The sequence below is a fragment of the Nerophis ophidion genome, linkage group LG03, assembly GCF_033978795.1.
Source record: "Nerophis ophidion isolate RoL-2023_Sa linkage group LG03, RoL_Noph_v1.0, whole genome shotgun sequence".
Lineage (NCBI taxonomy): Eukaryota > Metazoa > Chordata > Actinopteri > Syngnathiformes > Syngnathidae > Nerophis > Nerophis ophidion.
The window spans coordinates 56,647,518-56,665,579 of record NC_084613.1 but is presented as its reverse complement, the minus strand read 5'-3'; the positions used below and the strand labels follow the sequence as shown (position 1 = coordinate 56,665,579).

Sequence of the window (18,062 nt, the reverse complement as noted above, 5' to 3'; positions counted from 1 at the left end):
CTTAATTGGGGGAGGAAGGGTTCTCTAAATTAGCTGTATAACCTAGTGCAATTAAATTGTTTATAATAGGCTGTTATATATTTGTGTGCCCCCACCTACTTATATACACAAACACAGTTCATAATAGTGCTGGAAATACTTCACTGGTGTACCAAACATAACCAGACTAAATCAATCTTAAGTACTCTTTAGTTTCTTTTTTCTATTCCCAGTGGGTGGCTGGGATGGAACAGGAATAAAAATGAAGATGAAGCAGTCCAGAAAAACAGGCCCAAGGTGGAACCTGCAACACCCTTGGGAATCAGGTGACAGTCATGGAATAACAGAAAAATATATTTAAAAACTGTTGTCATGTTTATTTTTGCTGGAATTAAACTGAAATATTAGCATGATCCTTGTTGATGTTCGGTTCTCATCCTTACCGCTGTTCAGGTTTGGTCTACCAGACTCTCGTCGTCATGGTGAATCAATTTGCCTTTCCCCCTGCAACACACTGGCCGGAGTGACTGATGACTTTGGTCGAGTTACACTGCTGGACCTGACCAGAGGGATTGCAATCCGCATGTGGAAAGGTAAGGAGAAAGTAGATGGAAGATAAAAAGACAGTTAATACCAGATCCCAATCATAGGATTGGATAGGGGGTCGTTACTTGCCTTTTTTTAACTGATCAGCGATTGGCTGATAAGCTGCCATGCCCCGCAGATCTTTACCGAAGCTGTATCCCAGTGTTTACATGGGTTAAGAGTCCTTCAAAAGGGATGCACGCTCAAGGAGACGCAGTCACATTTCCATATTCTTTGTTCGACACATGCAGGAGTTGCATGAATACGTGGATGGTAAAATTCTAGTGCATGCTGCAACAAACGTGTTGTCTATTTAGGGCGCGAAGCCGCTTCTAAGATACTAATCCTCACCACCATGGTGGAAAATAAACTAAGTTTCTTCCCAGTATCCATATCACTGTAGGACTATAGGAAAATGAATGGCTAAGTATGCAACACACACACACTGAGCAGGGCAACACAAGAAGCTAACCGCTAAAGCTTTAATGTAAAGAAGGTGTGATGGGATCCAGATGTAGATACTATCAATACCTAGTGTAGTATAAGTATATAAATGATACTAGAGTTCTTAGAGCGATATTTTTTTGTTTTTGTTATTACAAAATGATTTTTTGGGTTGTTTTTGTTACTGTTTTTCAACTCGTGAATTAATTTTCTGGATACAGGAAGGCTTTGAGGGCAAAATTCAAATGATTTAAATAGAAACCAATAGTAGTTTTTGTTTTTATTTAGTTTTGAATAAAAAACTTGTGTAGTATTTATTACCACTATTTTTATAGCTCATCTGATTTACCACAATACTAGTAACTTTAAATTTGTAAAAAATTGTATTGTGCTTGCTATAGTTGCTTGTTATAATACATTTTGAGTTTTGTAATCTATTGTCAAAGTATCAGATCGGGACTCGAATTTGCATCTGACGCCCAAAAATACAGCTCCGTTTAGAGGCCAAAAATGTTGATCAGGACAGCCCTAGTTATTATCTAAAGCTACAGTCATTAAATAGCGTCATAAAAGCTTTTACATCAACTAATTATATGTCCATAATCCTGACTCGTTCTGAAAAAATACTGCAATCACAGTCTTATTTTTTCTTAAGTGTACTGTTTTTAAGTGTAGTAGTTAGTACTCTTATAGTAATTCAGTGCATGCGTTGTAAACTGTAATTGACATGATTTACACACATTAGAAAATGTCTTCACAAGTTTACATATTGTTATAGAAAAAAAACAGTATGCACAGAGGTATAGTAAGTGATACAAACATTACTTTGCAAAATAATGATAAAGTAAATCATTAAAGTTAGTGATCAAATGAGTCAGGTTTTTTAGGAGGGGTGATGTAACAGTTAAGTATTTTTGTTTGTCCCTAATTGCCTACTGAAGGACAGGAATTGGAACTGGTTTGTCCAGGGGAAGCTGACTAATGATATTCTCTTGGACTGCTATTTTGTGTCATGTCTCTGTCATGCAAATATAAGTGTGTTTTTTTACTGAAAGGTTACAGAGATGCCCAGCTGGGTTGGTTACATGTTCCGGAGGAGCGAATCAGTCGCGAAAACTCAGCCTCAGCTTCCCTGCCCAGACGCTACGCGCTGTTCTTGGTGATCTATGCTCCCCGCAGGGGGATCCTGGAAATATGGGCGATGCAGCACGGGCCTCGAGTTGGTGCCTTCACTGTGGGAAAACACTGCAGGTACACACGCACACACACACACACACACACACACACACACACACAAGCCATTTGACTGACACAACAGCTACACTATTAAATTCTGAAATCTGTATGTGTATTTACATCCAGGTTGCTGTATGCTGGTTACCGTCTGCTAGGGGTGAACAGTGTGACCAGTCAGGGCTGGCAGCTCCACACCCAACAAGTATGTCTGCTTGATCCCATCACAGGAGCACTGAGGACTGTAACTGTTCCCTTCCATCTGGCCCTCAGGTAGACCTACGAATTAGTTTCATTTACACACATTGATCAGTGCTTTATTTTGTAGGTATTTACGTGTCGCATTATTTTTAATTTTCTAAATTATTAATACAGAGAAGTAACAAAAATAAGTCTAAACTCATTCGTAGCAATGACATGTTTATTACATTGAAATACATTTGGTTTGATGTTAATGACATATGGCCATCTTCATTACAGTGACAAGAAAAGTGAAGGAGCTAAAGATATGCATTTATTAAAGAGACTAACAACAATACTTAAGAGCAGCGATGTGGAAACTGGTAAGACACAACAGCATCCATTGAGACCGTAAGACTCACTTAGCTGATTTAGGTCTTTGAAAAACATTACTATTTATTCTTTTCTTTTCTTTTCAGATATTTTGGAGAATGAAGCCAAAAACGTGCTGCTGGATATCAAGCACTCCTCCATGAAAAAAGAGGTATGATTGGTACTCCGGCTTCCTCCCACCTCCTAAGACATGCACCTGGGGATAGGTTGATTGGCAAAACTAAATTGGCCGTAGTGTGTGAATGAAAGTGTGAATGTTGTCTGTCTATCTGTGTTGGCTCTGCGATGAGGTGGCGACTTGTCCAGGGTGTACCCCACCTTTCGCCCGATTGCAGCTGAGATAGGCTTCAGCACTCCCTGCAACCCCAAAAGGGATAAGCGGTAGAAAATGGATGGATGGATGGATTCCAAACGAGAACATACACAGACATGGGAGTCATGTTTCTAAGTCTAGTTTGACTTCTAGGCTTTGGAGTCTCTGCTGTCTAATAAGAACATCCCAGTCTTGTGTCTCACAAACATCATGCGCTCCTTGCTCAGCGCTCTGCAACAGGAAGGTGAAACAACTCTACTAACGAGCAGTGTTATTTCAGCAAAGTACATTATGTTTTGATTTGGATATTTTTTTTGTATACATCATTTTTGTGTACCAGACCCTGAACAAGTGGATCCATTGTTACAACATCTATGCTCCTCCCAGCTGAAAATGCTTCAGCTCTACACCGATATCCAGCATGCTCACATTGCTGCAGTTGCTGAGTGCTGCCAACCTGTAAGGGAACACACACAAGCACAATGACACAAATGTTCTTCTTGAGGAAGTATAATAACTACTCGGGGTGTCCTGATCCTGATATCAATATCAGATATCTGTCTTATAGCAGCAAAAAAATGTATCAAATTACATCTGCTCACATCTAAAATTCTCCGAGGCAATACAGCGTTAGAAAGCATTCAGTAACAAACTTGTTTGCATAATTCAACCTTTTGGGTCATGAGCAAAACACCACAGCAGCAACAGCAAGCTAAATTGTCAATGCTCGCACACACTTAAGTGTCTCTTTGGTGATCTCAAAAACGTTAACGATTGCTCCAATCATTAAAAAAAAGTTAAAAAGTAAAATTATTTTTACCTGGCTTTCCACGAATGGCAGACCACGTGCCGTCGCAAAGTCCCGTCACGAGGCAAAGAAGGGAGCGCAGGCATACAGAGGAGGGCGCGGGGAGGAGTGGAAGTGTGGTTGGGTTCCCTCTCCTCTCTAAGTTCAAGTCCTTCTTTCCAGGCTGGTTTGTTGACTTTATTGAACCCATATTGAATAAGCAAAATATACAAAACTTGGTGAATGGCAAGAAAAAAAACACACATGCGGAAGCACTGAGAAGTGGCCTCAATGAATTTTCTGCGTAAACAGGATGTGACGTGGGGGGATTCGTCTCCCAAAATGGCCGAAGTGATGTCATCAAAAGGGCAGCGCCCCAAGCCTACCAGCGCACACAGAATTAATAAATGTCTAAAGTATGTCTAAAGTTACACTTGAAAAATGTAGTTATTGGGGGCCACTCTTATAGCCTACAAAGCCCTCTGAAACAACTTCAAAACTATCCATCAACGTTTTATATACAAACCCCATAACCGGTGAAGTTGGCACGTTGTATAAATCGTAAATGAAAACAGAATACAATGATTGTCAAATCCTTTTCAACCTATATTCAGTTGAATAGACTGCAGAGACAAGATACTTTCAAACTGGAAAACTTTATTTTTTGCAAATATTAGCTCATTTGGAATTTGATGCCTGCAACATGTTTCAAAAAGGCATTGAGAAAGTTGAGGAATGCTCATCAAACACTTATTTGGAACATCTCACAGGTGAACAGGCTAATTGGGAACAGGTGGGTGCCATGATTTTGTATAAAAGCAGCTTCCATGAAATGCTCAGTCATTCACAAACACGGATGGGGTGAGGGTCAACACTTTGTGAACAAATGCGTGAGCAAATTGTTGAACAATTTAAGAACAACATTTCTCAATGAGCTATTACAAGGGATTTAGGGATTTCAGTATCTGCGGTCTGTAATATCATAAAAAGGTTCAGAAAATCTGTAGAAATCACTGCATGTAAGCAACAAGGCTGCAAACAAACATTGAATGCCCGTGACCTTCGATCTTTCAGGCGGTATTGCATCAAAAAGCGACATAAGTGTGTAAAGGATATCACCACATGGGCTCAGTAACACTTCAGAAAACCACTGTCACTAACTACAGTTCATCCCCACATCTGTAAGTGCAAGTTAAAACTCTACTATGCAAAGCGAAAACCAGTTATTAACAACACCCAGAAACACCACCGGCTTCGCTGAGCCCGAGCTCATCTAAGATGGACTGATGCAATATGTAAAAGGGTTCTGTGGTCTGACGTCACAGTCCACATTTCAAAATAATTTTGGAAACTGTGGATGTCCTGTCCTCTGGAACAAAGAGGAAAAGAACCATCTGTTATAGGCGCACAGTTCAAAAGCTAGCATCTGTGATAGTATGGGGGTGTACTAGTGCCCAAAGCATGGGTAACTTACACATCTGTGAAGGCACCAAAACTACATACAGGTTTTGGAGCAACATATGTTCCCATCTAAGCAAGGTTATCATGGACGCCCCTGCTTATTTCAGCGAGACAATGTCAAGCCGCGTGTTACTACAGCGTGGCTTCATAGTAAAAGAGTGCGGGTACTAGACTGGCCTGCCTGTAGTCCAGACCTGTCTCCCATTGAAAATGTGTGGCGCACTATGAAGCCTTAAATACTACAACAGAGACCCCAGACTGTTGAACAACTTAAGCTGTCGAGAGAATTCCACCTAAAAAGCTTAAAAAATTGGTCTCCTCAGTTCCCAAACGTTTACTGAGTGTTGTTAAAAGGAAAGTCCATGTAACACAGTGGTAAAAATGCCCCTGTACCAACTTTTTTGCAATTTGTTGCTGCCATTAAATTCTAAGTTAATGATTATTTGCAAAAAAAATTCAGTTTCTCAGTTCGAACATTAAATATTTTGTTGTTGCAATGTGTTCAATTGAATATAAGTTGAAAAGGATTTTGTACGCAGTGCAAGTTAATATATGATGTAGTAACAGATACGTTCATAACAAAATGTAATATGTTCAATAATTACCGTATTTTGGTCATTTTATGGAGTACCGGAATTTATTTCCTTAGCGCATTTATTTCTGTTCCCATAGCAACTCATTTCCGACTTACGGCATCAAATGTGTGTTCCAACTTCCGGAAACAAATGAGTGTGTTATAACAATGGCAGGCTTTACCACCCTACCAACCGGCATAGTTCGGTTGGTAGAGTGGCCGTGCCAGCAACTTGAGAGTTGCAGGTTCGATTCCCGCTTGTGCCATCCTAGTTACTGCCGTTGTGTCCTTGGGCAAGACACTTTACCCACCTGCTCCCAGTGCCACCCACACTGGTTTAAATGTAACTTAGATATTGGGTGTCACTATGTAAAGCGCTTTCAGTCACTTGAGAAAAGCGCTATATAAATATAATTCACAATTCACTTGGTACAAGACAACGAAGATTGCTATTTTTGGTCAAATGAGGATTCACAACCTTATCTTTTTGAACCTGAATATAAGGAAGGGCAACTACTGGTAAAGAAGCTAAGCGAGCGCAAAGAGAGGGTGCAACCTTGGAGCAGACGGAAGCCAAAAGAGTCATGACCGGTGTGATTTGATACTGCAATTGTGGATAGAACTTGAAACCAAGCCATGGCGACATAAATGGCGTGCATACCCAAAATCAACTGGAAAAAAAACGTTTCCGGCCAGCTTGACCAACTGAAAAACTGTTATTTTAACGACATACACTGTCAAGGTAGCTGTGTACAAATAATACCTTACAGATACTGCAGTATGATTGTTCATGTTTTTCAGTCAGTACAGATTATTGTCTTATCACATAGTGTTGTGTAATACAAAATGTTAAAGCAATTTGGGTTCTGACACAATAGGCGATGTGTTACTACGCTAGATAAACAGTACCTCAGTGTTCACTCTTTCAATAACAATATCGCTACAGTCTGGTTATTTTACAGGTTACGGATTGTAAATTAAGTGTTGTTGGCGGTTTTTGGATGCATTTTTAAAGTGATTTAGAGGCAGAATGGGTTGCTCCTATTAGCTGCATTGTCAGCCACCTACAATGAGCCGATTATTACAAATTCGAATGCAAAACAATCATTTGGTCTTCTTGTTTCATAAGTATTGCGAACAGTAGGCAAAACAATTTAAAAAGTGTGGTTCCCCTTTAAAGACAACATAAATCAATTCCAGATGGTTAATATTAATTAGGTTCGTAACTACCATTGTTCTCTGTTTGAGTCATTTCACTTGATCATTCCAACATTCCACACTACAAAATAATAAAAGTAGTTAATCTATGATTTGTGCTAATATCAATATCTAATATGAACATTTGTATCGGCCAATACTCTAGGCTAGTAAGCTACAATATAGGTTATATATTGGACACCCTCACTGATCACTAAAATTACGATAAAGAATGTGTTGTTTTTAATTTATGTCATGTACATTATTTGAATTGTTTCTTTACCAGGTGGGCTCCCTTGATGGCATAGAGGGGGAATTGACCCGCGTGAGTCCTGTCTTACAACGCTACGCCAAACTCACTTCGAGACCCAGCGTGTCCTTTGTCCAAGACGCACCAGACACACCCCTGTCTGCCCAGGCCTTTCTCTCCCAGATTGAATGCACAGAGGATGGACAGTTGAAGCTCATCCGCCGATCTGAAACCGAATGGAATCAGTTAGGTAGTTACTTCTCTTTGCATTGCCCTTTCTAATTTGACAATAACTCCCTATTTTTATTTTATTTTATTAATTTGTTTATTAATATTTATTAGAATCTCTAATAGCTTTCATTACCACAATTAATAATCCTGCTGGGGGTTGATAGTATAATTTCATAATTTCATTAATATGCAAATCAGCAGTTTTATGGTCAACAGGACTGAAGGAAAGATCGTGGGTTCACTTTAATGTGTTCTGTGTAGGGAGCTTTGTTTTCTGGGCTTGCCTGTGTGGTAAAAGCCTACCGCAAAATATCTGTGACAAACTGCAGCAGGCTCGCATTAGTCCGCAGCAGCTACTGGTAAGACAATACATCCAAACATCTTCTTTTTTTTTTCGTTGAGGTCTAAAAACTGTTTTTCTTCAGGGTTTGTTGCTGAGCGTGTGGCTGCAAAGAGAGAAGGAGGTTCTTCAGAACACAGAACAGTGTGTTAAAAACCTTCACACACTACTAATCCTCATCAGCAACATGGGAGGTGTGTAATTTTGTCAGATTCATCAAACGCAAGCTAGCATTTGCCTGTCACATAGAGAAGTTAAAACTACGGTTGTCCCGATACCACCAATATTTTGGGGCCGCTACCAAAATGTATTTTGATACTTTTTGATACTTGTTAAAATAAAGTGGACAACAACAACAACAACAACAAAAATTGGGCTTCATTTTAATAAAAAAAATCCTACGATACGTTTAACATATGTTTTTTTATTGGACTCAAAGAACAATTTTAGAAGATTCAAATAATCCTATGAAATGTTTAACGTGTTTTTATTGGACTCAAAGAACAATTTTAGAAGATTGAAATAAAAATTAAAAGGCATCAAACACATTTGGCTTGTCTTGTTGCAAGCAAAGAACAATTTATAGGATTAGGTTACAATATAATAGAAAGCCTAATTTACGTTTTGCTTCATGATTTATTGTTGCTACTCTTGCCTGTGCTTTAAGAAAAATGAAATCATTAGTAAATACTAAAAACAATACTGTGGCTAAAAGTTATTGTTCACAGATAACCTATGTAGCAGGAAAAACACACAATGCTAAAGATGAAACACAAATTGTAGGAATTTGTTACAAAATTCAGTCATTTCTCTTGCATTACTTTACTTTGCATGGGCGGTTTGGACTCAGCTAATATTTGGCATCAAGCCAAACAGTTGTGTGCGTATCTTTGTATCAGTATATATGTACACAACAGAAGATCTAGTTAAAGTTATTGCATGTCGATTTGACTGCTTGTTATTTAATTGTTTAGCTAAGTTTGAAGCAAACTTAGCTAAACAAGTTTAGTAACTTTACTGTAATTTTACTAGGTCTAGCTGTTGCACTCGAATCTATTGTATCCTTCTGCTATGCTGGCTCTAACAAGCAAATTATTCAACAAATCTCTTGTTTGCAGACCACGATTACATTTTTCTTTCATTTATTTAAGCACATTCTAATCTACAAAATGTCATAAACAGAACATCTAAACTTAGGACAACCTGTAATGACGTATCAGAGACAAAACAGTCTCGACCCAGGATTTATTCCCGTTTTTCAAATTAAATACATATAAGTCGCCGCTTCCGCACAGCGTCACAGCTTACTGCCATCTGATCACGTGTTACAGCGACAGTTGTTTTGAGAAGTGAAGTTTTAGGTATTCAATTTCAGGAAAATCCAAGTTAGTCCGTTTCACTGTAACCAAAGATACTAGACTTCCACTCCCTCTTGCCTTCATTTCTACTCAGGTGCTATAGAAGGGTCATGGGACCCCCAGTCTGTCTCCCCCTGGTGGCAGCAGGCACGCAACACATTGGTGCAGTCACACAACTCTGCAGCTGCTCTACTAGCTGCTTTCGTCGCTCATCGTGCTGCCAAAGCCAACATCACCAGCAGAGCAGACAGCAAGGTAAGAGTGTCCATCATCCATGCACTGGGAATTCAAAAAAGCAAGTGTTGTGTTAATAAGGAATTAATTTTGGACTCTGAGACCCTGTTTCTATTTTTCCTTGCCTAATAGGGCATTACAGCATAGCGTTTATTAATAATGCTTTACAAAGTATGACGTTATTTAGCAAATATGTGAAAGTATTGTTTTTGCTGTGTGTTGTATGACAGTTACAGTCCGACTGGGAAGCGGTGTCACTGGAGCTGGAGCACTGGTTGGTATGTGTTCGTCAGTTGGAAGACGTTGTGGTGCTGCAGACGCTCCTCCTACTGCTGCCAACGGTTGGATCAGCAGGGGCCGCTGCAGCCCAGTGTTCAGTAAAAATTCTGATGGAGGGAGGCACAGGTAAATGTCTTTCTTTGATTTATCCATATTCTGCATGCTGTCTACTAATATTGGAACTCAATGATCACTTAAGGAGGCGTTACCGACAACGTCTCCAAGTGGGTGTTCAGGCACAACCTGGGCCCCAAACAGCTAAAGGCGATTCTTCAGAAGGGAGAAAACAATGACAAAACTGAAGATGATGCAGGGGAAAGCGTAAAAGAGGTAGAGACAAGTCAAAAGGATGCCGACAGAATATCAGGTCAGGTTTAAACTGTCACACACTGGAGATGGATGTGGGCTAATTGTGATGTATGTATTTGTTTGTGTGCATAAGGGCCTGACTTACTTAAAGTTTGCGTGTACAAAACCATTTCCAAACTTGATAGCACAAGCAAGGCTGATCTACTAAATGTGTGCAAAGTGGTCTATAAGTGAGCAAAATAAGGCGTGGAATCCACTTTGCATCTGTCTTCATTAATATGCAAAATATATGCTAATTATCAAAATGGCCACAATACTATGAGAAGATGCAAATAGTTTTATTTACCATGCGCAATGTGATTTATAAACACTCATCACCATTTTCCGAACACTATTTTGCATTTTATTTAGCACCTGTGAGAATCAGACTGACAGTTCCACACACGGCAGCAGGATCAGTTCTCACGCAGCACAGACAGGCAAGAATCCTCCATCCTATGTGTGTGTCTCAACATTTTGGACGGTCTGAAATAAAAAATATTAGACATATCGTCTATTCAGGGATGTAAAATAAAAGCTGCTAGACGACTTAAAAGGCTGATTAAAACAAATTCAGTTGATGCGCTTCAGTGTCTTTTAGTGTTTTTTTAATGATGTTTGTTTTTTCCACATAGAATATATATTATTAAAATATTTCTTATATATAGAAAAACTTCTTAAAAGTATGCATTCTTGGCTTTTTGAGCTGAGTAATTGTAGACATTCACTAGTGAGCCGACCTTCAACGTTAAAAAAATTAAATAAAAAGGGTTTTGATTGTAGATGCACTGCAGGACTGCTTCTAAAATGACCCAAATAAGTAGGAGATGTCTCCTGCTTGTTTGAAAACAAAGCAAAATGCTGCAGCTAGGAGCATGATAACATGAATGTGCAGTAAATGAAAGTGTCTCCATGGTGATGCCCAATTGATACACGCCAAAATCTCATTTAAATAAGGCGGTCTGCACCACTTTACTATTGCACACACAGTCTTAGTAAATCACACGCAACACGGCCACTAATGGTACACTCTATTTTATAGACTTTACCACGTGGTATTTAGATCTTTGTAAATTCGGTCCTAAATCTCTACTCATTAACCAATGCTACCAGAAGAAGAGTGACTGTTTGGTGACTGCGTTGCCTGTGCTATATTTTTTCAGAAAATTACTTTACACGATGGTGCTGTTAATAAACGCCATGCAGAGCGTTATAAAGAGACTGGCCAACTATACCACATGCGCCAGTTCTGCTACCAAGAACGTATGCGGCTTTGTCCGGAAGCATGCAATTGCTGTCACTTCGATGTTAGTTTTCCTGATGAAATAAACCAAAGTAATATGTCCAAATATAGCTGTAAACATACTCCAGCACATAAACTTACAATTAATCATGTTTTTTTTCATCAAAGTATAAATTTGCAGCCGTATTTGACGTACTTTGCTGTTACTTTCATGCAGTTTTTAGTGACCAGCAGCCTGTTTAACAAGCACCCGATGGCGCATTAAACGTGAAAAAAAATGCACAGAATGTCCAAAATTATAATTTATTACCCTCATTTTGCTTTGTACATAGTTTTAACGGTTTGGAACTGCACCAGATTTTTGAATTTCAATCATTTTGATTCAATAAATAAGGAGTTTGAATGTTCTCGATAGCCAACATTATGTATTGTTCTACAAACCTCGTTTCCATATGAGTTGGGAAATTGTGATAGCTGTAAATATAAACGGAATACAATGATTTGCAAATCATTTTCAACCCATATTCAGTTGAATATGCTACAAAGACAACATATTTGGTGTTAAAACTGCTAAACATTTTTTTTTTGCAAATAATCGTTAACTTTAAAATTTGATGCCAGCAACACGTGACAAAGACGTTGGGAGAGGTGGCAATAAATACTGATAAAGTTGAGGAATGCTCATCAAACACTTATTTGGAACATCCCACAGTTGTGCAGGCTAATTGGGAACAGGTGGGTGCCATGATTGGGGATAAAATTAGCTTCCATGAAATGTTGAGTAATTTACAAACAAGGATGGAGCGAGGGTCACCAATTTGTAAGCAAATTGTCGTAAAGTTTTAGAACAACATTTCTCAACGAGCTATTGCAATGAATTTAGGTATTTTACCATCTACGGTCCGTAAAATCATCAAAAGGTTCAGTGAATCTGGAGAAATCACTGCACGTAAGCGATGATATTACGGACCTTTGATCCCTCAGGTGTTACTGCATCAAAAACTGACGTCAGTGTGTAAAGGATATCACCATATGGGCTCAGAAACACTTCATAAAACCACTGTCAGTAACTACAGTTGGTCGCTACATCTGTAAGTGCAAGTTAAAACTACTATGCAAAGTGAAAGCCATTTATCAACAACACCCAGGAACGCCGCCAGCTTCGCTGGGCCGAGCTCATCTAACTTAGACTGATGCAAAGTGGAAAAGTGTTCTGTGGTCTGACGAGTACACATTTTTCTTTGTCATGTAAAAGGGAGGTTTTTGTCATGAAAAATTAAGTTTTTTTGGGTTGGTGCACTAATTGTAAGTGTATCTTGTGTTTTTTATGTTGATTTAATAAAAAAGATAAAATAAAAAATTAAAATAATAAAAATAGATTAAAAAATTATTCTGCGGCCTGGTACCAATCGAGCCCGGTGGTTGGGGATCACTGATGTAGAGCACAAGGAAGTGTTTTAAATGTAGAGTCAAAACATGATATGACCCCTTCAAAATGTGACAAAGATTGGTTAAAAAACATTGCTGTCATCAACTAAAATGTTTTTGTTGGAGCACAGGCGAGGCCCATGCTTGTGGTGACCCATACAATAATTTGTTACCCTAAATCTAACATCACCACCCCACATACACACACTCAGTATGCTTACATGCACTAAAGAACTAATTAATCATTTGATTTGGTTGAATCTAGCACTTTAAAACACATGCAAAAACCTTAATATATGTTGCAGCTTGTAATGTCTCCCAATAATTTTATGTTAAAAAAGGTTCAAAAAGTTTTTGACTTTTTAAAAATTGGGAGTAACATTTGTAGATTATGTTATTGTAAACCAACTCCCTCTTACATGTAAACACTCCCATCCATCCATTGTTGGATCCAGCGTTCTACACACATGCCAGTCTTACTAAAGTGATAACCCCGAAGCACAGTAGGTGTCACAACACTCCATGATCAGAAAGCCCACAATATTTACATGTTATGTCATAGTTCAAACCAGTGGCATCATTAGGCCTTTTTGGGGGTCTAGGGGCTCCCTAACTTGGCGTCAGCTCATGAGTAGGGTGCTAATTGGCAGCTAGCGATTAACATGCTAGTTTCCGGCTAGCGATTAGAGTGCTAGTTTCCAGCTGGCGATTAGCTGCGCAATACTTTTATTATTTGAATATTGTTAGGTACCTTTAGGACCAGTTTAACCTCTTAAGGCCCAAGCTGTTTGTTTACATTCTTTTTTTATTTCTCTTTGCTATTTGGGCTTATTGGACCCTAATTGGAATAAAAACTAAAAATCATCTTTTGATATGATGTACTTAGTCCATAAGTACACAAACGTGTAGTGACATGCAAATTTTTATTTTTACACTTTTTTTTTCCATTTTCCATTGTACAGTATGTTATACTCTTCTGACACCACCAGACAGCAGTATGAGCGTCCATATGTCGGCATAAGACCCCAATTCAGTAGTGTACACAATTTTGGAAATAAGAGCTAATAGGTGCTGTCCACGCACGTGGCCACTAAGGCCTTTCGAAAAATCCAATCATAATTTTATAAGGTATATAAGTAGGGCTACCCCTTCTCCTTCGCTCCATCAGTTTGGGGGGTCCCTTGGCTGGAAAAAATTGAAGACTCCTGGCATAAGAGACCCCGTTTCTGTTAATTGTAGAGGATATTTCGGATTTGTATTACATGCTAAGTACAATCCATAAGGGTGTTTTTCTAATCAAACCTAACACATGTTGTGTGATGTTGGTTGCAGAGCTGTTGTTGGCAGTGTGCAAGCGCTTCCCACACTCTCTTTCCGCCAACCTGCTCTTCGCTCATTGCTGCTGGGAGTATGTGGTGCAGTGGAACAAAGATCCCGAGGTACACGCACACACACGCACACACACACACACACACACACACACACACACACACACACACACACACAGACACACACACTATCAAGGCATGGGCAAACATATTATTTATTAATGTCCTGATTGTGTTCTAGGAAGGTGAACACTTGTGTCAGGCTGTGGAACATCTGAAGCTTGTCTCCAGTCCACATATCCAACTAGGTGTGCTGATGTGTCCGACACAGTGAATGGCGTGCAATCACTTCCTGTCTTAAGTGAAATGTCTTCTTCCTTACAGGTATTTGCACAATGATGTGGAGTACGTTTATTGTCAAACGTTTCTCAGCAGCAGCCTTCCTGGTTGAAAAGGTATCACAGCATTTTTACAGTAATCCCTCACACAAGCATATGTCATTGTTCTTGTTGGCCTTTCCAGGTGGGCAAAGCACCAAAGGATCGCCTATGCCGACGGGTAACGCTCTTAAAAGATTTATGTTCTCATACCAGTGAAGCTTTGTTGAAATGGGTTTGTGTGTGCAGGATGTAGGAATGGGAGACAAGGCGTTGACCTCCTTCCTGGGCTGCTGTGTCCAGCTGCTGCAGATCCTAATGGAGGTGACTGGACTCTTGCTTAAGAATCAGTGCCCTTTGTCTTTTATCAACCACTGTGTAAGTAAGGAGAGTCCTGGACATGGCATGAAGAATGGCCAGTGGCTCACGTCCATCTGCAAAGAAGCATGAGCAATGAATGAAGCTGCGTGTGCTGTGTTGGTTTTGAAACAGTAGTTTTCACACCACGTTCGTTGCTGCGAACTTGCTAGCATGCTCTAAGTTGATGGAGTTCACAATATAATAGTCGCTGTTATTCTCCCCTCCAGGTGGACTCCGCCGTGGCGGAGGTTCCTGCTCCCGAGCTGTCCGTAGAAGAGATGTGGTGTGGAGCTGAGGGCCCTGCCTCGATAGCTGACCTGGCCCTGGAGCAGAAAGGTGTTCACTATCCTCTGGTGCAGCACCACTGTTTGTTAGCATCACTGCTACATGCCGCCATGACGTTCAGCCTGAAAGTGAAACCTCTCAGTCTCTTTGACAGCAAGGTGAGACATAATTTTTTTTTATCCAGGTTGTTTAAAGGCTCAGGCATGAAAACCACAAGTTGGAAAGGCTGTGAATATTTAGGCACCACATGATTTGATTCTTGGGGGTAACGATTTGATTGAAAATCGATACTCGACTCAAAACGATTGTCGATTCAAAATCGTTACTTTTTTAGTAACTTTGGATGCCAGTTCTTCGATTAACTACATTCCTCCATAAAATACATAAAGAGATGTGATACATTTCTATATTACTTAAAAGAAAACTGGTTTGTTTAATAAAATGCTTTCCAAACATTTAATAAAGTCAAATACAAATAAGGCAATAAGAGAAGTATCCAACACTTCTCTTTTGTAAAAGTAAATCTGTACAGCAGATATGGGCATCTACATCAATGATAGGATTTTCCCGAGTGCCTGGACTGGGTAGATTGAATAAAAAAAAAAAAATATATATATGTATATATATATATATGTATATATATATATATATATATATATATATATATATATATATATATATATATACATATATATATATATATATATATGTATTTTTTATTATTATAATTTTTATTTTATTTTTTTTAATCGATTTTAGTTTTTTTTTTATTGATTAAGAAATGTTACAAATACATTTTTGACACCCCTACAAATTGGTATGTGGTATTCTTCCTACAGGGTAAAAACGCTTTCTTCCGAGATCTGACCACCATTCAGCTGATGCCTAGTGGAGTCATGGACCCAAGTTTGGTATTGTTACGACAAGAGGTGAGACTCAAAGAATCATGGAAGCGACTTTGTTAAGTGGACAGTAGAGACGCTACTGATGTAAAACAATGGGTGTGTTGGACCACACATAAGCTACAGGGTAGGGTTGTCCCACTCCTATATTGATATCGGTCCAATATCAGCAAAAAATCTGATTGTATCGTCTGGCATCTGAAATCCTAGATACAAGCTTCAATACAAGCAGTGGTACTGGTGTAAAGGTAACATTTGAATGACCGCCAATAAACTTGCAAATTTGACCTTTTCTTGCATTTTAGTGAAGTCATTTACAAACGGTAAACATGGTGAGCTATAGGCTCCAAGGAGCTATCAGCTACACAACAGTTAGGCACAAAATAGCACACAATCTAGAGATACGTAATTAGAGTCCTTGATTTAACAGTATTGCAGTCTAAAACATTTGTGAATATAAACAAATATGAAATAATTACAGTTGCATATTACTTACACATATGAAGTCTCCAAGGAAGTAGCATATTAGATAAAATCCAGTAAAAATTGTTTCTGTATCATTAAACTTAAAGCTTTATGAGCTTCATTTAATATTTTTTGTGGCCACAAGCATACATCCATCATAAGATTAGTGTTTTTCACACTACAAAACAACAAAAACATGTACTTTTATGCCCTAAGGTTAGTATTTGTGTGCTTTGTTTGACTAATTTTAATTGATCAAACCTTTTCTGAAAAATACATTCCACACTACAAAATATTTCAAGTGTGATTCCTGCTGATATCATATCAGAGTAATATCGATATCGTCCAACACTCAAAGCTCCAATATTGGTATCGTATCGAGAGTTAAAAAGTTGTATCGAGCCACTCCTACTTTACAAGCTGATGATTTTATTAGGACTTTGGTTTGCAGCATGTGTGTCACTAGGGATTTGAGGTCCATTCTGGGAAAAAATATCACTTTCGGCCCCACCACAAAAATGTTCCACTATTTTCTTGGGCTCTTGTATTGCTCTATTACTTTGTACCCTCTTTATAACCCATCTGGCTATACGGACAGTTAACATTTCAAGATTCATACTACATACATTTCAGTCCAACTTCTGCTTTTCACCCTTCAAACCATGTTTAACTTTAACTATTTTAACCTTCAAACCATTTCTACAGTCCAATGGCATATCAGTTCAGCGTCAGCTCGTCAACATTCAGACGATTCCTTCAATTAACCCATTTAAGTCATTTCTACATTCAAACTATTTTTACACTCATTCTACATTCCATCAGCATTTCAGTTTAGCTTCAGCATTGGAGCATTCACACGCAGTTTCTAAAGAAAGTTATATTTGTATCTTTCTTCTGTCACCTCATCTTTGTTCCAAAATGTTGGTGCTTTGTTTGAATGCTTAAAGGTGAGCTTTGATGATGTTGTGACGTCTATGTTGAGTTAAGTGTTCCATGCTAGGTTTGTGCTATTCAGGTGGAACGAACCCATTTTAAATTTGGATAAGGATGTAGGTAGTCTTAGAAATCCTTAATTTGATTCAATTTTAATATTTATCATTCACGCCTATATTCATTATGTATTTATGATGTCTTTTTTTGTATAGTTTACATATTGAATGGCAGAGAAAAACAGTCATGAGAATAATAATACATGCATTTTATAAGGCGACTTTCAGGCACTCAGAAGCAGTTGAATGACAATGCGATCGCTCTTTACTTTGACACATTTTTGGACAGAAATAGAAAAAGATTTGCCACAATGCGCTTGTTCACCCACACCTGCATTTGTGTGCTTAAAGTAATGCGATCGCTCCTCATCTTGCACAAAATGAGTCATCAGAACAACCTGAACTAAGAATGGAGATAATCCTCAGAGCAGAATAAAAGTGATGGGACAAGCAAACGTCCTCATGTGAATTGGTCCTTAACTTGTCGTCACTCTCCTCT

The 18,062-nt window shown here is 38.7% G+C and overlaps 1 protein-coding gene and 1 long non-coding RNA gene across 2 annotated transcripts in view; one reads left to right on the top strand and one right to left on the bottom strand.

The window, feature by feature from the left end:
* The window catches only part of rab3gap2 (RAB3 GTPase activating protein subunit 2 (non-catalytic)), a 33,351-nt gene that overhangs the window by 11,417 nt on the left and 3,872 nt on the right, over positions 1–18,062 (top strand). The window contains exons 12-32 of the mRNA XM_061895671.1: positions 213–305; positions 433–572; positions 2,064–2,259; positions 2,371–2,514; positions 2,722–2,804; positions 2,901–2,965; positions 3,281–3,371; positions 3,468–3,586; positions 7,433–7,646; positions 7,889–7,986; positions 8,053–8,161; positions 9,420–9,580; positions 9,790–9,964; positions 10,038–10,205; positions 14,190–14,296; positions 14,427–14,493; positions 14,570–14,640; positions 14,708–14,743; positions 14,812–14,886; positions 15,150–15,365; positions 16,047–16,136. Coding sequence (XP_061751655.1) covers positions 213–305; positions 433–572; positions 2,064–2,259; positions 2,371–2,514; positions 2,722–2,804; positions 2,901–2,965; positions 3,281–3,371; positions 3,468–3,586; positions 7,433–7,646; positions 7,889–7,986; positions 8,053–8,161; positions 9,420–9,580; positions 9,790–9,964; positions 10,038–10,205; positions 14,190–14,296; positions 14,427–14,493; positions 14,570–14,640; positions 14,708–14,743; positions 14,812–14,886; positions 15,150–15,365; positions 16,047–16,136 — 2,518 coding nt within the window. The remainder of the gene's footprint in view (positions 1–212; positions 306–432; positions 573–2,063; positions 2,260–2,370; positions 2,515–2,721; positions 2,805–2,900; positions 2,966–3,280; positions 3,372–3,467; positions 3,587–7,432; positions 7,647–7,888; positions 7,987–8,052; positions 8,162–9,419; positions 9,581–9,789; positions 9,965–10,037; positions 10,206–14,189; positions 14,297–14,426; positions 14,494–14,569; positions 14,641–14,707; positions 14,744–14,811; positions 14,887–15,149; positions 15,366–16,046; positions 16,137–18,062) is intronic.
* On the bottom strand, positions 2,645–4,241 carry LOC133549840 (uncharacterized). The gene is made up of 2 exons (XR_009806190.1): positions 3,948–4,241; positions 2,645–3,584 (listed from the first exon to the last, which is right to left on the bottom strand). It is a non-coding gene; the product is annotated as an uncharacterized LOC133549840 (long non-coding RNA).